Source organism: Mesoplodon bidens (genome assembly GCF_964165515.1).
Source record: "Mesoplodon bidens genome assembly, chromosome: 19".
NCBI lineage: Eukaryota > Metazoa > Chordata > Mammalia > Artiodactyla > Ziphiidae > Mesoplodon > Mesoplodon bidens.
In genome coordinates, this window is record NC_138179.1 from 5,119,445 (window position 1) to 5,147,111 (window position 27,667).

At 61.8% G+C, this 27,667-nt stretch overlaps 1 protein-coding gene across 1 annotated transcript; it reads right to left on the reverse strand.

Moving 5' to 3' along the window:
- Positions 1-648: 648 nt before the first annotated feature.
- TSPOAP1 (TSPO associated protein 1) lies at positions 649-25,604 on the reverse strand (the record flags this gene model as incomplete). The annotated part of the gene is made up of 32 exons (XM_081220404.1): positions 649-1,066; positions 3,510-3,571; positions 4,213-4,323; positions 4,539-4,610; positions 4,697-4,800; positions 4,992-5,024; positions 5,451-5,522; positions 5,902-6,070; positions 6,680-6,834; positions 6,922-7,017; positions 7,651-8,491; positions 9,082-9,261; positions 9,593-9,832; positions 9,920-10,297; positions 10,633-10,784; positions 10,956-11,786; positions 14,617-14,726; positions 15,015-15,130; positions 16,335-16,507; positions 17,110-17,314; positions 18,107-18,127; positions 18,446-18,496; positions 19,921-20,025; positions 20,280-20,402; positions 20,553-20,642; positions 20,893-20,976; positions 21,061-21,138; positions 22,367-22,552; positions 23,112-23,291; positions 23,943-24,071; positions 24,357-24,464; positions 25,275-25,604. 31 exons carry the CDS (start codon positions 25,602-25,604, stop codon positions 3,542-3,544), a joined length of 5,553 nt encoding a protein of 1,850 aa, XP_081076530.1. The 3' UTR covers positions 649-1,066; positions 3,510-3,541.
- Between the last annotated feature and the right edge of the window lie 2,063 nt (positions 25,605-27,667).

Below are 27,667 nucleotides of genomic sequence, written 5' to 3' on the forward strand. Positions count from 1 at the left end.
CCCCACATAGAACCCCAACTAATCACGCTGTCACTGCCCCTGTGGTCCTTCTGCTGTTTGTGCCACCTCTAGGCTTGGAGCTCTGTGCAGAATTCTCCCACAGGTGCCCTGCTTGGAGGTTTCTGAGTGTGATCTCCCATCTGTTTTCGGTCCTTTCTGAAATCCTGCTGTTTCTAGTCTATTGGGTGTCCTCCTTCCTCAAATGGAACTATGTATGTTGTTTATCTGCATGTTTGGCTGGGTTTTTTTACCTCTACTATTCCTATGAATTTGGTCCAGGAGAATCAAGATTGCAGCATGTAATCAGTTCAGTCCACCACCTTGAAACAGGTGCCTTCTCTCTTCCTGTCTCCCCACCCGCTTCCCAGGTCACTTTCTTCCTCCAGGACCCTGACCCAACTCCGAACACCTGGCCCTGCAACCAGGAACTCAGGAAGCTGCCAAACCTTCCTAGGAAGAGAATTCCAGGGCTGCTTGGTCTTCTTGGTGTTCATTAGTTTTATCCCAGTCACCTTCAGATGTTAACTTCTCGGTTCTAAAGTGGAGTCCGAAGCCCACCATGACCCGCCCCTCAGGAGTCCTTCATCCCAGGTAGAGCCCAGCATGGGTTTTGTGAAAATAGACTTTATTATAATAAAATGTCTCTTTAAACAAACGCCCCCACCATTCCACACCCCTGAAGACCAAGGTGGGGAGGGGGCATTCAGTCCAACAGTCAGTCTCCCACCACAGCAAAGGAAACATGCAGAGACACTCACCCAGCCGGAGGGGGAGTGGGGGGAGGTGGCTAGGGTAAGGGGGGAGAGCCCCCCCACCCCAGTCTGAACAGGGAATGTATGAAAATAGCTGCATAAATCTGTCCTCTTCCCCAGGCCCCCGACTCCAACACAGGCCAGAGGAAAACGATGCAAAAGAGAAGTTGAATCTGATGAGCAAAGTAAGGCAAACCCAACTCCTGCTTTCTGCCGGCTGGCCCGGGGCTCAGGCCAGGAGGGCGGCTGGCGGGAGGGGAGCGCTACGGGGCGGGGTCAGGCCCGCTTTGGCTTGGCCTTTGTCCTTCCCGGGCCTGCGCAGTGGAAGGGAGACGGAGGAAGCTGGGCTGAGGCACTGAGTATGTACATATATACACGGCTCCACGCCCCTGCCCGCCCGGGGGTGGGGGGCTCGGCAGAATCCAGCGCAAACTCTCCTTCAGGGAGGGAAGTCTTGGTGAGGATGGCCAGCGCCGTCGGAGGGAACAGGGTCCCCGGGCCAGGCGTGTGGAGGCCAAGAAGGGACTAGCATCGCATGCTGGACACCAGGCGGAGGTGGGAGAACCAGGAGTCACGAGTCCACAGCCAGGCCTGGCTCTGTGACCCAGGCGCTCAGCCCCTGTGGCCGACTCGCTTCCGCACGCTGCGGCTCAGGCTGCCCTCCTGTCAGAGGAAGATGCCCATCCAGAGGACTCATCCGCAAGGGCTCATCTAGCTCTGACCTTCACCGAGTATAATTCCCACCCGAGTGCCAGAGCGCTGGCTCGGGAGAATGAGAGTCCAGGGCCTTCCCCAAGCAGCCAGGACAGTGCACCGGGGCCTCGGGCCTGCAGGACGGGATGCAGCGTCACTCCTTCTTCCCAGAGCCCAGTTTCCTGAGGAGCTGCTTCCCCTTGGAGAGGAGACCCCACACCTTCTTGCCCGGGCCCTGTGGCGCCCCCCCCCCATTCAATTCCGGCGAAGCGGCCAGGGCCAGGAGCACAGGGCCAGCCTGGGGGCGCTGGGGGCCCTTGTGTTGAGCTGGCCCAGTGCTAGAATGGGAGAGAAAAGGGGCAAGGTCAGGGCCTGACAGCCAACCCAACCCGCCTCCGTTCCGCCACAACCTCAGGGGCCTGCAGACCCCAGGTCACGGAACCACGGTCGCAAACCAAAACCCACCGCCTGGCTACTGGCCCCCACAGAGCGCGGAGAGGCAAACGGGCGCGATGATGCTGAGGGAGCACTGAGCTGGGAGTCGGAGGGGACGGACGTGGGGTCTCATTTCTGCTCTGTTCACTTGGACCTGGGCAAGCCCCTCCCCTTCTCTGGGTTTCTCTGTAGGATGCTGGGCTCAGGAGTCCTTGGACTCGGCCCTCGGGTTGGGTGCTCCAAAGCCCCCACGGCATCCCCTCCCAACCGAAGGGAGAGCAGGGACGGGGACGCAGGAGGGCGCCACCCTCCAGGAACGGTGGTTCCTGCACAGCGCACAGACGGAGGAGCAGGCCCGCACAGGCCAGCAGACGCGGCGTCCGAGGGCCTTCAGGGAGTGGCGGAGTGCCCACCCCACGGGGAGGAGATGGAGACTCTTCCCTGAATGGCCCCCGAGAGGGCTGCAGGGAGCCCGGGGCCAGAGGGGCCTCACGGTCGGGCGGCGCTCCGCGCCCACCACAGCTCTGGAGGCTGTAGCCCCTCCCTTACCACGGCTCCCTTGCAGAATCTCCTCCTCGCTCGGTTTGCCACCGTGAGTGGCTCCCTCTGCCACAGGCCCACCCAGACTGTGCGGTTAGTGGCCTAAGAACAGCAGCTGGGCAAACGAGAGCCACGAGCAAGCCTCCCCGCTACCCGCCAAATTCCCACATCCACTCTGCGACCTCCTGTGCCTGGTACAGCCCCGTCCGCTCCTGCCAGCCTGTGTGTTCTCCATCCCCTGCCCCCCACTCCCTTCCTCAAACCCCCGCTCCCACCAGAGCCTGGCAGTCTGCTGGCAGGTGCTGGGTGCCCAGCCTGGGGCCCGCCCTCACCTAAGACCCTGGTGATGTGGCAGGGCCGCCCACAAAGAGCTCTGCCAGCACCCAGAGGTCCAAGAGTTTCTTGCCAACCAGCCAGGGCTGATGGCTGGCCGGGGTGGGGCGGAGCGGGCGTAGGCCCTTCCCACCCCCTCCCAGGGCTCCCAGGAGGGAGGGGTTGCTGGGGAAGCAAATGGAGGGAGACTCTGAGCCCCAGAGATGAATGGTCTGGGGTTATCTACGGACTCCAACTGTTTAAGCCTCCCCGTTTATGCCCCCCAGCGGAGAAAATGGAGAGTTGGACATAAAATCATGCATCTGATTCCCTAACAGGTCATGATACAGAGGAGACTGTGGTGGGGGAGACGGTTATTACTGGTGGCGTTAGTGTCATCCATCTGTCACCAATAATAATCACAATATTATAATACCACAGTCGTATAGTATCATAATATACTGATGAGCCATATGAATGTCACATAATATTCTATAAGCCGCATGGGCTATAGAATATGAGGACTCAGCTAATATGGGACATTATATCTTAGGATGACATGTATTCCTGTGGCAGCTGGCATTGCCCAGAGTAAAGCAAGGGGAGGGGCTGATCCTAGGCCCAAATCTGGCTCACGGCAAGAGCTCCGTCCCCTGTTGCCTGGAAGAAGGTGGAAAAGCCAGCTCAGCTCCGCTGTCTGAGACAAAGGAGCGCCGTCTGATTATGGTGACACGAGGAGTAGGGTGACGTGGACATAGGGGGTCGGTCCCCACTTACATGTCGCTTTCTCTGCATATATCTATCTCCATCTAGCACTGGACTCGCCTCCTCCTCGTTCTCTGAAGAACAGGGAACAAAGAGAGGAGATGGGTTACGGCCAGACCATACGCTCTCCACCCGGTCACCAGGTCGCCCAGGTCACCAGGCCTTAGGGGCAGGTGCTGCTTTGCATAGCCCCTGCCTTTGGAACGATCGCACATGGAGACCCAGGGCTTTCCGTTTGGCGCCTGGCCTCCTCACCCTCTCCCTGCCCCGTGAACCTGGAGCTTAATTGTACTCCACCCACCCAGGAAGCTGGGCCTTGCTGGGCATCTGGCTTCAAAAGGTACCTGGGAGACAGAGAGATGCAGCAGTGGGGTGGGGAGGGTCCCTGTACCAGGGGCTATGACGGCTAGAGGTGTGGGAGGCTTGAGGGTCCTTTTCCGCAGGGCCCCTCACCTGCACTGGCCGGGGGTGTGGGCAGCTGGGGATCAAGGTCTCGGCCTCACCCCACTGCACAGAGGGGCACACGCTGGGAGGGAGCCACCCGGGCTGGGCTCCCTCTGGCGGTAGCTCGCAGCCCCGCCCTGGGCGCAGTGCGCACCTGGACCACTGCCCGGCTGCACTCCTCGCACGCCGCCGCCCTGCCCACCCCTGCCCCCCTCCAACCACACCAGCAGCATAGAGACCCAACTGCTGAGCCGGGAGCCCCGGTCCTCACCTGCCCCTCGGCCTGGGGTGTCCCGGGCTCCCTGTCTGCACCGCCTGCCTCAGGCCCAGGGCCCTCCAAGAAGTTGGATGGAACCAGGCCCCGTTGTCCATTCAGTTCCCCCTGGGGAGGAGATGCTGAGACTAAGACCAGGAGAGGCCTCGCCCCCACCCCCTTGACCCTGGAGCCCCCGGGGGACGGCCTGGGGTCAACGTCACTCTCATGGGAGGCTACCTGGTCCACTCCTCCGGGCTTCCGTCAGGAACCCTTGCTCATCCCCCTCCCTGGCTCTGGGAGAGCCCTCTTGGGCACCCCCCCCCCCACCCCCATGTTCTCACATAGTAGAAACCATCATCGTCCATGCCCCCGAACACAGTGATCACGTCCCCTGCCCGGAAGGGCAACTCTGCCTACGGAGAGACCAAGAGGCACGTGTCAGGCCCGGGGAGGCTCTGCCACCACCCAGCGTGGCTGGGCTCTATCCGAGGGTCCTCACCTCCACATCCATGTTGGGGGAGCTCTCTCGGGGGTTGTAGTCAAATGCAGCCACCATGGAGCGGTGAGCTTTCAGGCCAGGAGAGGAGACCAGCTGGGGGGCGCCTGGAGGGGGAGGGGGAGAAGACTCAGGACTCTCTCTAGAGCCTCCCCCACCCCCGACTATCCTTGGCACTGGAGGCCTGCCGACCCCTATTCACCACCTGCCCGCTAGTCGTAGCCCCTGGGGAGAGGTCGGAGGGGCTGCCCCGCCCCGTCTCTCTCCCCAGTCTCCGCTGCACAGGGAGGCCCCTCACCTGCACAGGGCTGGGCAGGGCCTTCCGACTCAGCTGTGGAGAGAATATGACTGTGAGCCCCGCCCCTCACATCCCTCTTCTTTGGGGGCGGGGGAGGGGGGGTGCTGGTGCAGGGCGGGCAGGATGATCAGCCTCACACAAGGGATGCAGGAGGAGGACGCTCACACATCAGCCCAGCCCTTTGGTTCTCGCAGTGAACTAAGGCCCAGAAGGGGTAAGTGACTCGCTCCAGCTGGCAGAGACTTTACAGTCGGGTGCTTTCTGGAACAGAGGTCCCAGCAAACCACTGCCCATCTCCCTTAGAATGAAGCTGCCCACTGTAGGGGTGGCTGGGGATGAAGGTCTGGCCCGATTCCCTGAACCTGCTCAAGACCTCCCCTGTGTCTCCCCAGGGAGCCACGTAGTGTCCCCACCCTCCCATCCTCACAGGCCCCCGAGGGAGAAGGGGGTCTCACCCACCTTTCTTGGAGCGGCGGGGCTTGGGGGGAGGCCCAGCTGTGCGAGCTGCGGAGTAGACAAAGGGACCGTTCCCTGGTCCAGGAAGGCAAGCAGATGTCAGAGAGAAACCCAGGCGAGGGAGGGAGACGGACAGTGACTTCAGTCTTCTCTCGGGGCTGTACCAAGGCTCCTGCACTAGAGCGTCGAAGGGCATTCCTCTCTCATGCCCCACCTCCCGGATCCAAAATACAGGGCCCGTCGCCTAGGCAGTGAACCCCCATTCCAGGCAGCAAGCTCACTGCTGCAGCCACACTGGCCTCAGTCTCTGAGGGCCCCAGTGGCTCTGCCAGACTCTGGACCAAGCAGGCACCTCGGCCACTCCAGACATACAAACTGCTCTGGGCGGGGGCGGTGTTGGGGTTGGCACTGTGGTGGCAGGAAGTGGGGGGGCGGGGGCAGGAGCAGGTCATACCTGAACCCTCGACGAGAACATCTGGGGACAAACGGCCCCGCTGGAGCAGCTGCCGTCTCCCTGCAGGACTGTCCGCAGTCACCTCGGACACCATGTTGCAGGGGATGTAGCCCATCCGGCCCCCGCCTTCACCCCGATAGAAGCCATCGGCATCCTTGTCCCCAAACACCTGGACGCGAAGAAGACCCGTTGTGTCAGGAGGCCAGTTCAGCTTGCTCCCTGCACCCGAGGCCCCGAGCTCACAGCACCACACTCGGGACTGCAGAAGGGTGCTGTACCTGTTGTGGAACAGGAGATGGGGGAAATAGCCAAGAATAGGGATCAGAGGGACGACAGAAAACAGCCCTTTCCGTGTGGTCGTCACCCACTATCTGCACATCCGTCCCCCCCAGTCCGGCCCAGACTAGATCCCCCTGACCTCAGAGCCATAGCCGAAAGCCTTCAATAAATACTTGGAGGCACAATAAAAGTTACAATGCTAACAGCAGCCGTTATCACGTTGTGCTATGCGCCAGGCAGCTTCAGGGCTCTGTGGGTACTGAATCATTTCATCCTCAAACAGCCCTGTGAGGGAGACACTTAATATTATCCCCATTTTACCAATGTGGCCCAGAGGCGTTAGCTAATCTCCTCAACGTTTCACAGCTAGATGTGGCAGAATCAGGACCCAGCCCCCCATCACCTGGCTCTAGAAGCCGTGTTCTCACCCACGCGTGGCTATCGTACCCCCAGCGCAGGAAAGGAGGGAGGAAGGGGGACCAGAGAGTGAGTCGGTCACCTTCAGGATCTGGCCCTCCTGGAACGGGAGCTCCTCTTCCCCGGCATCAGGGTTGGGAGACATCGACACGGGGTCATAGTCGAACAGAGCCACAAAGACCCGGACAGGTAGGTCCTGGCAAGCCAGTGCTTCTCCTGGAGGGCTCCTCGGAGGGGCTGTCGGGGAGAGCAGTGGCAGTAAGCTCTGGCCAAGGGGACAGGAAAGCCCCCTCAGCCTGGCCCAGCGCCCCCACAGGTGCTCACCCAGCTCCACGGAGCCTGGCCTGGGGGCCCGGCCCCCTCTCCGCTGGGGGCCCCTCCGCCCAGAGCCGTCCTGCCCTCTGGGCTCCCCCGTCTCTGCTGCCTGCAAAGAGAGGGCAACAGACGGCAGAAGTGACACACCGCCCTCTGGCGGGCACCGCAGCAGGGGCAGGACCCCGCAAGCGCTCCCCCAGCTCAGCCCGGTCAGCGAAAGCGGCACAGCAGAGCAGGGACACACGTTCCTCTCCTGGAGCCGTGGCCCAACCTCACTGGAGGCATCAGACGCCCCCACGTGGGGAGGAAGGGCAGGAGGGCCACCTTAGCAGATGAGTGCAGTAGAGGGACTAAGGTTAGGTCTGAGAGCTGGCCGCGGAGCGTGGGAGAGGAGCGCCTCTTCTCGGTGTCGGGGCCGGGTGATGCGGGCCATCACAGTCAGTGTCCTGGAGACGTAACTAGCTAAGCAGAGGAGAGGGCCCCCCGGCCCAAAGGCAAGGGGCTGGCTGGCGGCAATTGGCGACTTATGGCCACAGAATATTGTGCGTCCCAGTTCCGACTGGCAGAAGCAGCAAAGCAGTGGAATGTGGGTGGGAAGAGGCAGGTGAGGGAACCCGGAGGCCCAGCCCCACCTCTGCTGATGGAGGCGGCAGCGTGGAATGGGAGCGGCCGGTGGGCAGCAAGCAGGGCCACCAGGCGGCAGCAGGCGGGGGGCTGCCCGGCGTGGGGAGAGGGCACGGACCCGGGAGGGCGACTCCGTGGCTCTGCCAGCTGCACTGCGGCCTCTCCGCTCTGGCTCCCCTTTCTCCCAGGCCGGGAGGCGTGGGTAGGGGCTGGGGCCTGAATCGGCCTTCGGAGGCCCCCTGGGCCTCCCCGCGGGTGCTGCACCCCACGCCTCCCCATCTCCGAGGTAGCGGGAGCTGGTGGCGCTGATGCCCCCGCCGCCCGTCTCTCGCTCATCCTCAGAATCATATTCGATGCTGATTTCCAAGCACTTGGGGGAGAGGCAGCTGGCCAGGCCCGATTCTGGGGCTGGGCCACGGGGGCACCTCCTCGAAGGGGCCGGCCGCCCTCTCCCACCAGCCTCCGGTCCAGCCCTGGTGCCCTCGCCCACGGGGGGGCCGCCCCTCTCCCGGGCGGGGCCTGGTCGTCCAGAGGCCTGGGACCCGCCGTTGCTGAGAAGCCGGCTGCAGTGTTCACGGGGATCTGGGGACCGCCTGCGGTTGGGGGGCTTCTCGGGGGAGCCACTTCCTTTTCTCCAGCTGCTCCCACCAACTAGTCCAGGCATGTCCTCCAGGCGGTCCCCAGCCCTGGAGGGCTCGGGAGACAAAGGACATAGGCCAGGCCCTCGGGGCCGACCACTGTCACAGCCCAGCCCCAGGAGTGCAGGCTCAGGCGGGCCAGGGCCTCGGGAAGAAGAGCCTGTCCCCCGCATCCTCTCGTCCTCCTCGTCCTCTCCCTCCTCCTCCTCAGGGATGCTAAAGAGCTTCTTGCTGCAGAACTGCCGGAGAGGCAGCTCCAGGATCTGCTCCAAGACCTCCTCGTCGCTGTCAGTCTCACAGAAGGGGTCGGGCTGGGGCTGGGGCTGGGGGGAGGCGGGGAGGGCGGCAGGGAAGAGAGGTCCGTGGGAAAAGGACAGAGCTGTGACCTTTGCCCTCAAATGAGGCCAGGGGTTTCAGGTAACCCATAGCCCTCTCTCAGCTTCCTCCGAGAGGAAAGACCAGAGCGAGAGGCTGGCCCAAAGCCACACAGCATGTCCGGGGCAGAGCCAGAGGAAGAATTAGGGGGCACACTCAAGAGCGGGCTGCCCAGCTGCTGGGATCCCGAGGGGTATAAGCGTCAGGGAACAGGCCATGCCTGTAACAGCAGGGAGGCCTCCCACCCCCTCCTAGGAAGCTCCCAGCACGAGCTCTCGGATGGCCAGGGCGCTGCGTCTGGTGGGTTTGATGGGGAGACGTTACAGAAGAGAGCGCCTCATTCTCTCCTTTCTTTCCAGGAGGGCGGAGGCCAAGCCTGAGCCACTTCCTATCTGCTGCTCAGGACAGGGCCCAGGCCACACACCTAGAATGTTGCCGGCACTCGGTGGCAGTGGAGCCGCTGCGGACACGTAGGGCAGAGGCCCCCAGAACCCGAGGTCTAGGGCCCACCAGTCCCTCCTCACCCCGTTACCTTGGCCCCAGTGTCCCTGAGGCTGTTGCCAGCAACCTGCTTCTGGAAGGAGCAAGTCCTGACACCCAGCTCCTCGGCCTCCGCCTCCTCCTCCTCTTGGATGTCTGACAGGTCTGAGTTGCGGCCATGGTCCACAAGGGAGTTCCCCAGACGGACCCCAAGCTCGGCCGTGTCCTCTCTCTGCAAGAGGCCAAAGGAGAAGAACGGGGAGGTGAGGGAGGGCGCTTTGGCAGCGTCAGCCCCAGCCAGAATGAACGGGGTCCCTTGGCAGAGGGAGACAGGGTCCTGCCCCAAACGGGGGGGGGGGGACGCAGAGCAGGGGGTGGGGAAGGAGGAGGATGGCAGCCAAAATGGAAAGAAACCTGGAAGACAAAGTGACAGAGAGCTGGCCAGACATAGAGCACGGACCAGAGCAGAGGACAAGCAGAGAGGACAGCCAGACCTGGGCTGGCAGAGGGCAGGGAGGGGGGCCTCGATTCCTTGAGGTGGCCCAGTGTCCCCAGCCCCGTACCTCAGCCCTGGGCCTCAGCCCAGGCCCCGTGTCTCCTGCACGGCAGGCCTCAGCACAGGGCAGCCTCTGGGCCAGCGCTCCCTGGGTGGAGCCAGGGGCCGGGCAGGCCTCTCCTGCGGTCCACTCAGCCTCCTCCTCGGCCAGGGGGGAAGCTGCAGGGCCAGGAACTCGCTCTCCCAAGGTTGCCTCACTGGCCTTCCTGTCCCCTGGGGCACCCAGCACAGCTGCCCCAGCCTCCTCCTGGAATGGCAGGCACTGAGGAAGGGCCCAAGCGCCAGATCCTTCTCCCAGTCTCTACCTGCCCCCCTTCTCTCCCGAGCAGGGTACCTGAGAGCCAGGCACTGGGGGCTCCTCTGAGGATCCTTTTGGCGTCTCTCCGGGAGAGCTTGCTGGGGAGCCCCCGGGGGGCTCTCGAGTTCCACAGGGGTTGGGGCACCGGAGGGGAGAGCTGGGGTCTCCAGGCCCTGGGGAGGCTGGAGCAAGGGGCAGTCTGGCCTCCGAGCCCAGTCGTGGGGAGGGGCAGGAGACCCTGGCTGGCGAGGAGGCCTCAGCCAGGGCGGGGGCGACGGGAGCCGGGATGGAGTCGGCCGACTCGCCGTGGGGCGACATGGTGCGCACGGCCACCGCGCGGCACGCCTGCAGCAGCTGCAGCTGCGACAACTCCACCAGCACGCTGCCTGCCGTGGGGGAGGCCACCTCCATGATCTGCAGGGTGGAAGGAGCACAGCACAGGAAAGGGAGGCTGAGGTGGCCAGGTGTGAGGACTCCGTGACCACCAACCACCGTGACTAGCATCATGCCAGGCACGGCGCCCTTGGCGTGCCACGTCTCATCTAAGCCTCCTGGCCACGTGGTTTCAGTGGTGGAATCCCAGTCACCTGCTACCAGAGCCCATGCTCTTAACCAATCTGCTACTTAGTGCCCAAATGCCAGGGCCAGGCAGCCTCTGTGCCAGGTTGGGGAGACTAGGCCTCTGAGCATGGCGAGGAGAGACCCACATCTCGATCCCAGGGTCCAGGTGGGCAGTCCCCAGGGCATACCTTCTGCCCATCAGCATAAATGGCGTAGCCTGTGACCCGGACGCCGTTGGAGGTACCAGCAGCATCGATTGTCACCGGGAGCCAGCTGACGATGAGGACTCCAGGCGAGGGCCCTGGCTCAATCTGCACGTCCAGGGGGGCATCAGGTGGGCCTGGGGGGAGGGGGGCACAAGACCCAATAACGCAGCACACTCCCTGCCGGACGTTAACAGCCCACTTTGCCGTTTCTCTAAAAACGCAGGTAGCACCAGTCTCCCCTTCGGCCACCACCCGTGGCCTGACCTCCCAGGTGTTAAAGACACCAGGTGCCCAGGCCCACCTACCTGCTGGGAGTGTGGTGAACTGCAGGGTGGCAGCCCGTTGCTCTGGCCTCTCCAAGCCTGGTTCCCAGGTCCCTCGAGGTGGGAGCTGAGCCTCCACTCGGGCCTGATAGAGCGTACCAGGCCGCAGGTGGCAGAAAGTGGCCCAGTAGGTGCCAGGGCGGGCGGACGGGCACTCCTCCCCATTGAGGTAGACGGCATGGGCCAAGCTGCTATTGCCGGGCGCCCAGGTGATCTCAGCGGACGTGGCTGTCAGTCGATGGACCCGCAGCTGGCTAGGTGCCACCCCGGCCCGGGCCCCTAGCACCAAGCAACAGCGCAGAGGGTCAGAGCCGCCCCAGCTGGTCAGGGCCTGAACAGAGACACGGAGGGGCCCAGTCTGCAGGTCCAGATTCTCAAGCACAGCCGTGGGGGGCGCCCCGGGCCCCAGGGCCTGCCGCAGCTCCCCATTCACACAGACGTGGTAGCCACGCAGCTCCACGCATTCAGGAGGCGGCTCCCAGGCCAGCACCACGCTGTGGGCCAGCTGCTCGAGGACAGCCAGACAGCGGGGGTGAGGCGCGGCAGGGGGCTCACCCAGGCGCTCAGGCGAGGGGCTCAGCCTGAGCTCGGCCCCCGCAGCCTCTTCCTCTGCCCTGGGCTGGCCGCGTCCCCCGCTGCTCTGGCCCCCGCTGCTGCTGCCGTCCGCGCCGCCACTCAGGAAACTGAGTTCAGGGCCTGAACTGTGGGACAGATCAGCCAGCTCTGGAGGCAGGGAGGCCACGAGGTCGTCGTCGGACACACGCTCTACAAAATTGGAAGGGACCAGGCCCCTTCGGCCATCCATGAGCTCCCCTGGTGGCGGGAGGGCAGGGGAGGGGAAGACAGAGAGGAGGTAGAGAAAAAGCAGTCCAATAAATGCATTTTAGCAGTGGTTAGTGGGTGACCTTAAGCGTCTGGTTCAGATCAACATTTACCTGTCAGCGCTTTTTAAAAGACAGGAGCAGTCAAGATCTGGATTAGGGAGTTACTGTTAATTCTCATTTGTGTGATAACAGTATTGTAGTTATATAGGACAGGCACCTTACATTTTAATGTGCATATGAATCACCTGGAGATTTGTTAAAATATAGATTCTAACTCAGCTCGGTCTGGGTGGGGCTGAGATTTTGCATTTCTCACGAGCTCCCAGGTGATGCTGCAAGGATGCAGAAGAATGTCCTTAGAAGGAGATGCATGTTGAAGTATGTCTGGGTAAAATACCATCTGTCTACAACTTGCTTTTCAATCATCTTTTTAACCTACATACAGAAAAGGCAATTATGACAAAATGTTAACAACTGTTGAATCTAGGTGGTGAGTACCTAGGTATTCATCGTACTATTTAGTTTTTCCGTATGTTCGAAAACTGTCATTTTACACAGGCCTGAGGAGTGAGGGAGGGGGTGCCCCTCAACTTCCCTGTGTGGAAAACAGACATCCTCAAAGGGAGAGGGACGCCCATCTGGTCAGAGTCTAGGAAGGAATCTTTAGACACAGAAGACATACCTGCCAGTTTAGAAAGGAATCCCCTGTGGGTTCTAGAAGGGGTTGAGACCCACAGCAGGCCTGGGTCCAGGAGCATGACTGGCAGTCAGTTCAGACAGCGACTGAAGGTAAGTTCTGTTACCCTGTGCCAGTTGCCCGCAACACTTGGCAATAAAGTATTATAAAGCGTTTGTTCTTTGTTTGTGAGACCTCAGAAAGACAGGAAATTGGACACACAGCCTGTCACGCCACAGCCCATTTGGGAGAAGGAGAAAGATTCCCGGGGCACAGATGAGCTGGCGGCTGGTGTGCCTTACTGGGGGAAAGGAGGAGCGAGGGCCAGGGTTTGGGGGGTGTAGGCAGGCCTGAGCTGCAGGAAGGCGCGTAAGTTCCCCAACACCCTCTCTCTCTACTTATGCTAGGAGGGAAAAACAAAAAGTAAGGAAACTTGAAGAAGAAACAAAAGGGACTTTCAATAAATTAGATAACGTGAGCACCGTAGTGGGTTGAAAGGTGGCCTCCCCCAAATATGTCCACATCCTAAACCCTGGATCCTATGAATGTGACCATATTTGGGAAAAGTGTCTTTGCAAATGCAATTAAGTTAAGGAGCTTGAGATGAAATCATCCCAGACTATCTGGGTGGGCCCTAAATCCAATGACAAGTGTCCCTAGAAGAGACACATAGGGAGAGACACTGAGAGAAGAGGAGGAAATGTGCCCACAGATGCAGAGACTGGAGCGATGTGGTCACAAGCAAGGAACACCTGGACCCACCAGAAACTGAAAGAGGCAAGGAACAGACTCTCCCCTAGAGCCTCCAGGGGGGGAGTGTGGCCCTGCCAACAACTTGATTTCACACTTCTGGCCTCCAGAACTGTGAGAGAACACATTTCGGTTGTTTTAAGCCACCCAGTTGGTGGAAATTTGTTACAGAAACCCTAGGAAATTAACATAAGCACTAACACTATGGGGTGTGAGGTTAACGGTAAGAACCATCACACTAAGCAGATCCACAGCCCTGAAAGGCTGGTGCTGGAGCCTGGGCCAGAGTCAGTCTCGTGCCCCTGAAGCTTGAGCCACTGAGAGCAGCCCAGGGGGGACCAGACACAGATGAAGCAGTCACTTAGCTGAAGTATGAGAAGGAGGAATAGGGCATCCTACACCCAGTTGTCTACATGCCTTTCAATCTAACCCAAATTGCATAGTTCAAATTCTAGTAATTAGTTAATATTTATGTTTTAGCTGCCCCCCTCCAAAAAAAGGTGTTGGTGTTTTTATTATTATTTTTTTAATTAAAAAAAGCATTTTCCCAGGAGCTATTTAATCTTGCTCTCCATTATCCATCCTTATGGAGAATTGAGCTGTTCACCATCATTCCCAGCACCTACTCAAACAGCAGGCGCGGGGCCCAAGGAGGAGAGACTGAGCAGGCTCTGAAAGCTTTGCGTGTTACAGGCCCAGACCTAACCGCTTTCCTAAATCCCCACCCACGGCTGCAGCCCTCACCCTGCCCTGTCCAGCCCGCATCCCAGTCTCCGTACGGTGCCATCCTCCCTACTGTGGAAGGATGCAGCCTGGTGCCTGGCCAGGGCCACCGTGTGGAGTCTCCCAGGCCATTTCTTCTGCAGGCCCCGCCCTGTTGCCCAGTCTCAGTAATGGGGCATCTGCCGCGGTTGCCCCATCCCATGGGCGCTGTAGAACTGCCCTGAAGCTCACGCCCTGCCTGGGCCCTGACAACCGCTAACCACTTGTTAACACCCTTTCCTGGGCTCTGGACCCTGATTCCTCCTCCCCACCCTGATTGGGGTCCAGCATCAGATCTATGCCACATGCCTGACCTCGAGGTCACTCGTGCTAAGCGCTGCCATGCCCTGTCTGCCAGCACAAGAGTGAACTTAGCCGACATTCCCTGTGGCATGCTGTCCGCCACCTGGACCGTCGTAGGCCCTGTCTTGCTCTGGGCAGGTCTGGAGTCAGACCAGCTGCTCCCACAGCCCTTCCGTTCCCTTTCCCCGCGGGCTGCCGGGTCTCTGGATGCCTTTCCACTGAGCCTGAGAAGTTACAGTGGGCTGAGAGCATACAGATGGGTGGAGGTCTTCGGGAAGAGGAGCTTCAAAGCAGGCGGATGGACGGAACGACCCCCCCGCCTTCCTACCTTCAAAGAAGCCATCCTCGTCCATGTTGCCATAGATGTAGATGTACTCGCCAGCCGTGAGCGGAAGTTCTGCCTCTGGGTTCTCATTGGGGCCCTCGAAGGGGTTGTAGCTGTTGGGGGAGGTGGAGAGGAGGAGGAGGAGGACAGCGACTGACGTTCTGTCTCCGTGTCCCGTGTCCTCCCCGCCAGTGCACTCGGCCTCTGCGGAGACTTGGTTGTCCCCCTTTAACCACGTGGAGCACCCACTGCGCCCACCCCAGCCCAACGAGGCTAAGAGGGCATGTCCCGCTGGGGTCCCTGCCCCACCCCCGCCGTCTCCAGAGGCCGCGCTCTTCACCGGCCCCCCCTCCCTTACAGCCCAAGTGCTGGGGAAATGGGGAGCAGGGGTGAGGGCCCACCTGTAGCGAGCGAGGAAGACCTGGATCCTGGCTCCTCCCCGGCTGCCCTCCGGGGCTGCTGGCGGCAGGGAGACGCTGTCTGCCTCCAGCTCCTCCACCTCGCTGGCTGTGTCCACCTGCGGACACGCAGAAAGGGCCAGTCCCCTCCAGGACCCAGGGGCCAAAGGCAAAGCAGGCAGAGGAGGACCCACCGTTTTGAGAAGAGAAACTGAGCAGATGCTGGGCAAGGCCGGCAGCGATGGGCCCGATGTTTTCTAACTCAGCACCTGAGCCGGCAGGGCCTGGCGGAGCCCAGGTGCCCTGGCTCAAGGGACGGAGGGTGGGGCGGGGTACACTAGATCCCTCCCTGAGCCCCGGCCTCTTTTCTGCACCAGCCCAGTAAATAAGACCACTTTCCCCATCGGAGAGGGGGCCAGCCACACCGGTGGCGGAGGGGCTGGGGAGGGTGTCCCACGACAGTCTGTCTCTTTAAGGTAAACACGCCGCCAAGCACTCGGATGGTGGAGAGCTGGAGGCCAGGGGGCAGAAGGGGCCGAGAAGGCCCCGTGACGAGGGTACCGGGAGCGGAAACCGGGGCATCCAAAGCCAGCACCACCGCTCCATCCCACGAGGGGGCAGTAGAGGCCGCGGCCGGGTTCTAGCCCCCGAAACCACCCGCGACGGCAGGGCTGCTCCTGACCGCCCTCCCGGCCCACCCACTTCCCGGGGTTTGGAAGGTAGAGAGAGGGATGAGGTGATCAGAGGGGTTGTGAGCGACACCAGAGAAGTCGGTAGTGGTAACAGCTGCCACACGTTAAGCGTCTACGGTGTGCCCGGCACCGAGGGAGGTACCACCCTTGTATTTTTTCACGTAATCCTCACAGCAGCCTCACGGGGCGGGGTTATTAGTTCCAAATGCAGACAAGGGAACCGAAGCCCAGAAAGAGGCAGCGACTTGCCTGGGACAAAGCTGGGACCTGAACCCCGGAACCTGTGCTCCTTCTCAAAGGACCGCCTGCTTCTGCCACAGGCACTCAGGACCAGCCTCATTAGGTGCATCCTGGCGCCAAAGTGCCTGCCTCCATCCAGCCCAGGACTCTAGGGCCTCTCTGGGCCCCAGAGGGGTGGGGCTGGGCGGCCCCAAGGGAGGGCTTGCAGGAGGGTGGGATGGGCCCCACCTGAGCTCCCCGCCCACCGGGAGGAATCCACGGGCCCCTCTCTCCCGGGGCCTGGCTCCACCTGGGACCCCACACGGGCCAGCGGCCACCCAACTCCTGGGTCACCTCCCCACCCCCCTTCCCCACAGCAGAGCCAGACCCCAGGCCCCGCCCCAGCACTGACCTCGGGCGTAGGGCATGACTTGGGGCTGTTGTGGATGGACTCGGAGCGAGAGGAGTTGGAGAGAGACTCTGCCTTCTTGGCCGTCCTTCGGGGGCCCCCAGCAAGGGTGGCAGGGGCAGGCTCGGAAGACTTTGGGGTGCAGCGCCCTGGGGAGCCTGGCGGGAGGTCAAGGTCTAAAGAAAAGATGACACGTAGCCTTGGGGTCTGTGGCCTGAGGAGCGACCAGGGACCAAGGGTCCTCTTGGATCTAGGGCTCAGGCCCTCCACGGCCAAGTTTCCTTACAAGAAGGGAAATACTGGGTGTGGGGGGGGGGAACTTACGAAGTGGAGGTGGAGGTGATTTACATATATTAATTCATGGGCTCCTCAGAGCAGCTTGATGAGGTGCATTGGATGCTCCTGTCTTACAGCTCAGAACACGCGGCCCACAGAGCGTTAGCAGCATCAAGAACTGTTATGTGAGTGGAGCTGGGACCACGAGATCCGACTGAAGCCCAGCTGGCTCTTCACCAGCCCATACTGCCTGCTACTGACTCCTAGTGCCCACCTCCCAGCCACGGCCACAGAGACCCTGTTGAAGGGGAGGAGCAGCGGGCCGAGGTGCTCCCCGCGGGCTTGTTTTCTCCCCAGTGGAGCCTGGCTCAAGCCACACCTGGCTCTAACTTGCTGTGTGATTGTGGGTGAGTTGCTAACCTTCTCTGACCCTGAGTTCTGCTCTCTACAAAAAACCCCAGACCTGGGGATTCCAGGCTAATGTCACTGGGGTCTACCTTACCTTTGGGGCCAGACCCCCGGCAGGGCTGGGGGGTGGAGCAGCAGCAGGGGGCTGGCGGGCGGTCCCCAAGGGTACTGTAGCCCAGGGCGGAGGTGAGCAGATCCAAGGGGCCCGGGTGCAGGCGGAAGGCCTGGAGCTCCTGCGCCAGGAGGCTGAAGCGCTCGGTCTGGCTGCGGCACTGCTCCTCCAGCTCTCGAACCCGGACCTGGGCCAAGACCCACAATAAGCCACAAGACCCACCAAAGCTGCCAGATCCAAGCTGTGCCATCTCCACACAGCCCCGCACTAGGCTTCAGATCACATCTGCCCAGCCCCTAGGCCTGGGCACCAACCCTCAGCCTGGCTGCCCCACTGCCCCGAATAGTGGGCAGCTGAGGGTAAAGACCGGGAGCTGTGGGCCAGCCTCACTCCCAGCCCTGACTCTCGCAGCAAGGCCTCGTGCCCCAGGCAGCGGCACTTCCTGCTTGTGGCTGCTTTCTTGGCCCAAAGGGGTCGCCCTACCCCCACCACCACCACAGTATCACTTCAGCAGTTTTCTCAGCTCCGTGGCTTGTCACCCTGCCACAGTCAGTGACCCAAATCCCTGCCCTCAGAGAAGTCCCCGGAGAGATCCCACACGGGGGCCAGGGATATCTTTGTGACAGGAATGAACCAATTCCCAGGAATTTTTCTCAGGGATCAGGAGAGTCCCCGTCAAGGAGATCATGGGTTAGACGGGCGAGGGACTTCCTCGAGGTCTCAGCGGCTAGGTTTTAGAGGAGGGCAGGGCCTGTGTGTGCCAAGCACAGTGGCAGATCTGGGACGAGGCGGTGGCCCACATGTCCTGTGAGAATCCCAGCCCATCTACGGAGTCTCAGGTCTGCTACCAGTCGCACCCCCGTCGTTGGACATGAGGGTTGGAACCCCTTAGACCTAAGGGAGGAGACGCAGCTCGGCCAGCCTGGAGAGGTGTTGGGGAGGCCCCCCCGCAGGGAGGTGGGGAATCAGGAGGACGTACCTGCATGGAATCCAGGGTAGACTGTGGCAGGGGAGGAAAGCACAGAGGAAGGTTAGAAGCCTTACCCTGGAGGTCATTGCCCGGAGAGGGAGGGAAGGAAGGAGGGACCCAAGCGGACCCCGCCCAGTCAGCTCCCTAGACTGACTAAGCAATTGCTAAAGGGAAGGAAGGATATTGCAGGGCCAAAGGGGGAGGGGATCCCCCCCAGGCCCCAGAGCACTTAGGGGCCCTTCCTGGGAGCCCACTCCCCACACACCCACGCCACCCATTCCAGCGCTCTCTGAACCTCTCCAGCCTCCCCGAAGCGGGCAGAGCTAATGGCCACCCCCAGGGACCCACCTCCAGCAGCTGCACGGCCCCTTCGTGTTCCCTCTGGGCTTCCGCCTGGGCCTACAGGTGGGAGGAGGCAAAACGCTAGAGGAGAAGGATGAGGAATGGGGGTGGGATAGAGTGTGATGGAATGGGGGAGGGTAGGGAGGGCGAAGGGAGAGAGAAAGGGGAGGAGGGGAGAGGACGGGGGAGAAAGAGGGAAGGGGGCTGGGAAGGGGCCGAGGCCTCCTCCCACTGACCCCCACCCGGAATGGAGTCAGAGCGCAACAGGGTCGAGAGGGGCCTCAGGCTGCTTCTCTCTTCCCGGGACCTCCTGCCCCAGGGTTTCCCTCCTCTCGACGCTCTTCCTCAGCCTCTGCTGCCGGTTCATCTTCTACCCCTCTGGAGCGTTAGGGCGCCGCAGGGCACAGTGCTGGGCCTGCTTTTACTCTCTCCCAAAGGGTCCCCTCGAGTCACCCGACTAGACACACTGAATACTCCAAAACCTGTCTCCAAGACCAGCGTCCCCAGGACCCGAGACTCATAAACCCAGCTGTCTACGGACATCTCCACTTGAGTGTTTAACACACAGCCCGAAGTTGGCCAAAACAGAACTCAGGATTCCCTGCCTCTCACATCTGAGGGCCTTCATCCCTCACTCCTGGAGAGTGAAAGGCCTCACCCTCCACTTAGTCAGCACATGGGTGAAAGAACGGGCACTCAACTGGAATCCCATGGTGAATCCTGTCAGTTCTGTGCCCAAAATAATATTCCACATCTATCCACTTCCTTCCATCTGTGTTGCTACACCCTAATCCAGACAGCCACCATCTCCCGCCTGGACCCCTGCAGCCACCCGGCAGCTGACGGCCCTGTTTCCGTGCCCACTGCCCCGTCCATCCTCCGCCGTGCTGCCAGCGCGATCCTCTAAAATGATGAATCAGATCATGCCACTCCCCTGCTCAGGACCTTTCAACAGCTTCTAACTACTCAGAGAGCAAAATATCCAAACCCTTCCCGTGACCTCTGAGGCCTGATGTGATCTGGCTCTTGCCCACTCCGGCTGTTGCCTCCATCCTACCACGTTCTAGCCGCACTGGTCTGCACCCCCAAGCTCCTTCCTGCCGCAGGGCATTGGCACATCTATTCCCCTTCCCTGGAGTGCTCATCAGCTGGCTCCTTCTGGCCCCTGAGGTATTAGAGGCCTTCCTTGCCGAGCTCTCTAAAGAGGCCGCTCACCCCATCCCAGCCACTCTGTGTCACATCACCCTGGTCACTTCCCCCACTGCGCTTGTCCGTGACTGGGATCGTCTCACTCCTGGATCTGTTTACTTGCTGATCGGTCAGGGACCTGACCTTGGCCCCCTCCCGGTCCCTCCAGTGCCCGGCACGGTGCCTGGCACACAGTGGGTTCTCAGGAAATACCCACTGGCCGAGTGACGGTAAAGCCGGGGTCCGGCAACCTACCACCCTTCCCCGCTCGGCCCCCCCAACCCTGCACCCACCCGCTGCAGGCTCCGGACCTCCTCCTGCTTCTCCTGCAAGCTAAGCCGAGCCTGCGCGTGCTCCGCCTCCAGCTGCCGCCTCCGCTGGGCCACCTCCCGCATGTGCTGAAACGCAAGAGCCCGCGTCAAGGCCCAAGCCCTGCTCTACTGTTCCTATAGAAGATCGAAGGTGAGGGTGCCTCAGACACCGTGTGTTCCAGATACTCTCTGTCGAAAAGGAAACTGAGGCTAGAGAAGGGAAGGGCCAGCGGCACCAGGACTCGGCCTACACCCCAGTGCCCCACAGAGGGCCACCGTCCCACTTTCTCCCTGTGCCAGGGACCGATGCCCCCCGCCCCCCCCACACACAGGCCCCTCACCTTCAGCACCTGCTCCAGGCTCTCCAGCTTGCTCTGCAGGCCCCGGCTCTTGAGAAGGGCCGAGTCCCTCTCCTGCGTCACTCCCAGGAGCTGGCCCCTCAGCTCCACGTTCTCCCATTCCACCTGGAGAGCGGGCAGCGCCAGGGAGTGCAGGGTGTGAGCCTCAACCCCCAGCATCCTCGCCAGGGGTAAGAGGATGCGTCATACTCTAGCCCAGTCCGGGGTGGTGGGTGGAGGACCAGGGGCCTAGCAGGACCTGGGCAGAGCCGCTACCTGCTCCTTCTCCGTGGCTCTCCCACTGAGCCGGGAGTTCTCCTCCACGAGGCGGGCATTCTCACTCTGGGCTTCCCTCAGCTGCAGTTCCTGCGAGACCAGAGGACCTCTGGGGAGGGTCCCAGCGCCCACCTTCCTCCTCTCCCCACACAGAGGACACTGCCCTCCCCGACCTGGAACCCGCATCAGCCAGGAAAGGGGAGCCCCGCAGAACGGGAGGACAAGCGCACTCCCTGGGCAGGAGGGAAGCAAAGCAGAGCTGAGGGGAGCCCACCACCGGGCTGGCCTGAGGGAAGGGTGGAGCTGGCCCCCCGGGAGGCCCTCCAGGCTGGGCGCTCACCAGCTCCTCACATCGCCTCTGCTTTTTCCGGGCTTCCTGCTCCAGGCTCTCGCATTTCTTCCGCTTCTTGCTGAGCTCTGATTCCTGCGAGGTCAGAATGGAGCTCCTCAGCTGGGAAGGCAGATCCACCCAGAATGGGTCTCCTCCAGCCCTCGACCTGGGACTTACCAGCTGCTGCACCCTCTGCTGTGTCTCTGGCTCCCCTAGGACCACGGGTGGGTTGTCCACATCCTCCTGGGGCGTGGCCTGGAAATGGCCAGGGGCAGAGAGCTGGCACCTGAGAAGAGGGCCTCAGGGCAGCCTACCCCCAGCCCCACCTGTCTGAGGGAGGGTCCCACCCCATCTCACGGTCAGCAAAGAGATCCCTGCCCGGGAAGTAGGGGTGCCGTCTGCCCCCCACCGTACCCCCTCATCTCCAGCTGATGTGGAAGAGCAGAGGCCGCACCCCCGTGTCCTCCAGACACAGTGCTTTGAGATCCTGAGACCCACGCGTGCCCTGGGAGATGGGTCCCTTATCCAGGCCAAAGCTTTCCCTTTTTAGCTTCCAGCCCTGCTCTGCGCTCAATAGCTGTCCTCGGTGTCCTTCGGCGACTGGCAGAGAACTAGGAGGCTGCCTGGGCCCCCAGGGATGTGGTGTCCCCAGAGCTAAGGGTTATGGATCCATAGAATCTGGGCTCGGCCCAGAGCCTGCAGACCTGGCCAGACCCTCCTCCCAGCTTCCACCAAGCCCACACTATTGCACGTCCCAGTTATCGGGGCAAACTCCGGAGGAGGACAGGTCTTGATGGGCGATGCATCTCCCTCTCTGGGCCAGGCAGAGGGGCAAAATCTGAGCAAGAAGCATCCCACACCCTGAGGCCTTGGTCGCCAGGAGGTCCCTTCTCCCTCCCCTCTTCCCGGAAGGAGGCGGACCTAAGTGCTGCCCAGTACAGAGGATGGAGAGGAGCCAGACGTCTAGGTCCTGGGGGTCCGGAGCGGGGTCCCTAGCCCTCGGACCAGGGGCCACCTCAGCCCGGCGCCCAGTGAGGGTCGCCCGTACCTGGAGCTGGGGGCGGACACACTGCCGCCCCCGAGTAGCCGGGCCGGGCCTGACGGACCAGGCGGGCGCTGAAGGGGGCGTCCCCGCGCTGCGGCGGCTGCGGCGGGAGGCGGCGGCGCGGGCTGGGCCCCGGGTGGCTGCCAGGGCAACCGGGGATTTGCAGCCGGGCCGTACCACTGGCGGCACGGCAGGGGCGGCGGGGCGGGCCGCGGGCCTCAGGCCTGCGGAGGGCGGACCTCGAGCCCCTGGGGGCGGGCGCGGCGCAGGTACGAGCCCCGGGGGCCGGGCAGAGGACCCTGCTCCCTGCTGGGGACAGTCCCCCAAGCCCTTGCAGTGCGCACGCCACCACCGCGTCGTCGGGGCCCTGAGCGGCCCCGAGCCGCTCCCACCCCCATCTCCGCACACCCACACACCTGCCCATGCGCCGGCGCTCACCTCTCCCGGGGCCCCGGGGGCGGGCGCCCCTGCTCCGGCCGGGGCGGCCCGGCCTGGGGGCCGAGGCGGCGGGGGCGGCTCCCTCTGGTTGCGCAGGGCGATCTGCCTCTGCAGCCGCAGCACCTCCCGCTGGGACTCCCGCAGCAGCCGGTCGAAGTCCCGCACGTGGAGCCACTGGGGGCCCTCCTGGAGTCGCGGGACAAGGAAGGGAGTCGGGCCTAAGCCCTGCCCAGCCCCACGCCATGCCCAGCAGAGCCCGCCCTCCGCCTGACTGGAGGGGCTCCGGGGCGGGGGAAGGTACACATCCTCCCACGCATACATGCCTGGTCATAGATGCATGCTTACAGAGCCACATGCTTCCGCTGGCCCGTGTGCAAATATTCCCAGGAACTCGTTTACTGGGCACGCACGGCGTACCCGGCACTGTGCTAAATGCCTTGAGAACATCTCTTCACACTAGTGTGAGGTATGTGTGGATTCATACAGTCAGACCCACTGGCATGCAGCCTGAAGCCTGGAGCACAGAAATTCCCAGGTCTGGGACTCATGGCTCCACCCACTTCGGTTCAGGCTCCTTCTCTCCCCGCTGCCACCTGGGCCGTTGCCAGGGGAACCTACTCCCCAGCAGCCTCCACCTTCTCGCTTTATTTACATCTCATTAACATCTCAGTCCGCATGCCACACTGCCGAGCAGGCGGCCCCGTGTAGGGCTGAGCTGGAAGGGGTGACCAGGGCCTCCTCGCACCTTGCCAGCCAGGGTGAGCCTGGCCTGCAGCTCCCTGCACTCCCGCTGCAAGGCAGCGATCTGCTTGTCCTTGGCCAGCAGGGCACTGGCTGTCTCACTGAGGTCCCGGGCTCGCTGGCGGGCCAGGGCCTTCCGGCACAACTCCAAGCTGGCCCCTGGACTGGGCATGGGAGCACTCACCTGGCCAGAGGAGGGGTAAGGCCCACGTCATCTGAGGGCTGGGGCGGTCCTCCCACTCCTCAGCTCCTCTCACAGGAGGGGTTGGGATGAAAACCTGCAAGTGTGGCCTCCTGCTTCTACCCTGGCTCTGCATCTACCCTCAGGAGACCAACAGCCTCCCTTTGACCCAATCCCTGCCATCCTCAAGCGGGAGTGAAAGGGTTAACTGCACATCCTAGTTTAGGCCCAAAGGATGCTGCTAATTGAGGGCTGCCCCTGTGATGGGTCTTCATCCCTGCCCCCAGCAGATCTGCACCCAGAGATGAGCTCAGCGGACGCTGCAGCCAGCACCAGCACGTGGTGATCCAGAATCCTGCTCCCCGCCTGCTCAGGAACTCCCCGCCCAGCCCTCCCCTCCCTCCTGTAGCTCCAGAAACCCTCAGCCTCCTAGCCTGGCTGGCATTTGCCCTTCCTACACCTCAGCCCCTGGGTTCCTGCTCTCCTAGGTGCTAAGGGTCCGTGACTCCCAAGCCTCACAGTGGGGTCCTTGGCAACTCTAGGTAGGGGTTCACCCTCTCCGGGTCTTGGGGTCATGTTCTGGTTCTCCGGCCCAGCCCTGGCGCCCCTCTTCCCTGGTCGCCCAGCCTCCATCCAGTGGCTTCCCAGCCTCACCACCCGCAGGTTAGTCTCCTGCAGCTTCTGGGCTCTCTCCTCCAGGCGCTTGGCAATGACCGCCAGCTCCGCGTTCTTCCGCTTCAGTCTCCGCACCTTCTCCTCCGTCTCGGGGAAGCTGCTCTTCCTCTGACAAGGGGTCAGCCAGAATTGGGGCATGTGGGGAGCACCCCCCAGACCCAATCCTAGACAGCTCGGGCCTTGGGCTAGAGTCCTGGGCTCACAGTGGGGTTCTTGGCAACTCTAGGTAGGGGTTCACCCTCTCCGGGTCTTGGGGTCATGTCAGCTCCATGGAGCTCCCACTTGGAGCGATGCTCATGGGATGAGGAGGACGCCGAGGCAGAGGCCCGGGGTGTCTGAGTCTGCCTCCCCCCAGCGCCAACCAGGACCCAGGACTCGCTTTCCAAGCCTCACCAGCATCTGGTTCTCCTCCTTAAGGATGGCACAGCGCTGCTGCAGCTCCCCCACGGCCCTCAGCAGCTCCAGATTGGGCCTGTCCCCAAAGCCCATTTTCAGCTTGCCCTGACATGGGAAAGGACAGGGCACAGCGACTCAGGAACCCACCCTACCTGTGGAAACCAGAGCCCTCCATAGGGAAGCATTCCCCCTCCACAGTCCAAGGAGACATGGAGACGAGAAGGTTCTCCCACACAGTTCAGGCCTTCGGGGGGAGCACAGGAGACCCAGGAGAAGGGGTTGTTCAGTCCAGCCTGCCGACACTAGCGTCCCCCAACCCTGGCACCCTGTCTGCTAGTCCTCGATTCTTCCCATCCCTGCCCATCTTCCCCTCTTGGGAAATGCCAGCTCGAGCTCCCATCCGCACTCCTCCAGGTTCCTCAGGGCCCCTGAGTCCCCCAAAGTCCTGGTCCCTCCATCTTCTACAGGAGACTGCTCGTGCCGACCCCAAAACTTGTCCTCCCTGGCTCAGCCCAGCACTGAGCCCCCTCCCCTGAATCTGCTTCCTCTGGACTCTGATTCCATCACACACCTCCACACGCCCCCAGTATCCTCCAGCCCCCAAGGACAGAGACTTGCAGAGGAGACACACAGACATAGACAGACAGTCAGAGAGAGACTCACAGAGGGAGGGGGAAGGGGGAGGGCCAGGGGTAGACAGAGAAGGCAGAGTCAGAAGGACAGACAGATGGCAAAAAACGGAGCCAGTGAGATTCCTGACCAAAGGAGGGAGGACAGACAGTCACAGAGACGAACCCACAGACAGAGATGGGCCCGGAGAAGAGAGGTGGGCGGTGAAGTTGCGTGTCATGCCAGGCTGGAGGGCATGGTGAGATCCCCGACCTCGCAGACCCCAACCGTCCACAGCACCCTTACCTTAGAGAAAGCCTCCACCTCCTTGCCCTCCAGCCTCTGGCAGCTGAGTCCAGAGCTCAATGCTCCCGGCCCGGGGCTGGGCAGCCCAGTTTCTGTTCTTTCAGGCTGGATGCCCCCCACAGACCTGGGGCTTCGGGCTCCCTCGGGCTCGGAGCTCTCCTCAGGCCTCAGTTCTCCAACACGCAGAGCTGCCGGAGTATCGGCAATGCTTGGGGATGCACCTCCAGGTTCGCCCCCCTGGCCTGGAGTCCAGCTCTGCCAGGCGGGCAGTGCCCATGACTCCATGTTTCCGGGGTCCCCCGGCCGGGGGAGGGGTGTCAGTTGCTCCATGGTTCTGCCAAGTGTCCCCAGGACCCGGGCGGGGGGACATCACCCAGCCAGGTGGAGGGGCTGGTGAGGGTCACGCCAGGCCAGACCCTTTCCTCTCTGAGCTCTTGGCTTCACCGAAGCTCCATCCAAGGTTGACTGGGTTCTTCCTCACCCACAAAGGAGGCTGCAGGGGTCGGGGCTGCCAGAGCTGAGCCGGGGGTACGCGAGCTGTGTCTGTTCGTGGCTGTGTGTGCGCGCAAGTGTGTGGAGGAGCACGGGTGTCCCCGTGGGGGTGGGGAGGATGTGCAGAGGCCACCGACAGCCGTGCCCGGGTGAGGGTGAGGGTGTGCGCGTGTCTCCAGGTCTGCCTGTGCCGGTCAGCGCTGCTGTGTGTGTTTGGAGGATGGGTGCCCCCACTTGTGCGGGCCACGGGGCAGTGGTTCTGTGTGTCACTGTCCGTGCCTGTTTCAGAGTTGCCGGCTGTGTCTCTGTGTGTGGCTCTCTGTATTGCAGGGCTGTGGCAGTGTGTGACGCTGTCGCCGTTGGTGTCTGAGTGTCTCAGTGCTGTGCTGCTGTGTGCATCGCTGTCATGGTGTGTCCGTCAGCGTCTGTGAGTCTGACCATCCATCACGATCCCTCAGCCTGGCTAGGGTCCACAGGAGCTGCTGGGGTGATCCCCAAAGGTCTGCTGTGGTCCTTTATCTCCTGCTTCTCTCTCCGCTGCTGCTCGCCAGCTTACTAGGAGGCTGGGCTGGTCTTAAGGAGGCCTGGGTCGGTGGGCTGCTTGCCTCATAGTCTCTGTCCCTGCTGGCCTCGGCTCTGGGGACTGGAAGGGTCCCCTACAGTCCCGGAGCCCTGAAATGGTGGGCGCCGAGGAGGGCTGAGCCTCAGAATAAGGGGGTGAGTGAGGGAGAGCCAGCTCTCCCCTCCCCCCTCCCCTCCTACCCACCAATAGGAAGTCGGCTGCTGGTTTCCATGGTGATGGCGCTGGACTGGTGGGCTGGACCGGCAGGCAGTGTCGGGACAGAGGGAAGAGCAGGTTCCTTACAGGATCTCGGCCCAGTGCCCCCAACATGTGACCTCCCACCCCTCCCACACACACCCCCCCATTTTCCAGGGTACAGAGACAGGGGGGCTGCAGACAGTTCTCCCCACATCAGTCCCAGCCCAAGCCAGGTAGAGAGAGAGACAGGAGTTGGCATGACAGATAGACAAGGGATCCAGCCATGGAGAATGGCAGGAATAGAAAAGATGGGATTTGAGACGAAACAAAGAGAGAGACAGGGAAATCAAGGTAATGACAACAAGAAGATAGAAGCAAAGAGACAGAGGTGGAAATAGGCTGAGGGAATTGCTTTCGCTTGCTCCTGGCAGGTTGCGTTTGGGGGGCAACCTGGCCATCTCGGGCCAGCAGGGAAGGCCACGCGGCCTGTTGGGCTGGCTTAGCCCCAGACTGTCAGGAAGCTCATCTTCCGTCTAGTCTTGGGCCTTTTTGCTATGGGAAAATGGCATTTGGGAACAAGGATGTGGAACTCCCAGACCCATAAGCCAGCCTTTATATGGGGCCAGAGGCCTAGGTGGAGTCCCCAGAGACACGGATGTCGGCAAGGGCCTCAGAGAGGCCTCTGAACCTGAGACTCAGTCCACCTGAACCTGAGACTCAAGCCAGTCTTGCCTAAGGTCGGGGGCCCCCGTGTGGTGCCCCTGTGGAATAGCACCAGCCGCACTGAGCCACAGAGCCGCTGACGGTGGGCTCCACCCAGGCCAGAGCTGATGGAACTGTTGGCGGGGCAGTGGGGCGGGGCATGAGAAAGAGGTGACCTCCTCACTTCCCTAAATCAGTGTACGGATCAGTATGTGCACCAGTGCACGATGTATGTCGCTGATGTTTATGTCAGGGTGCGTGTGTGTGTATAGTACACTATACAGGATAGACATAAATTTGTCTCTATATATGTGGGGGGACACTGTATTATTTTATATACATACTCACACAGATATATGTATGTATGCATGTGTGCTATTATGTGTCTATGGTCTCACTGGGTACATAGGTATGCATGTTTCTGTGTATGTGCCATTGT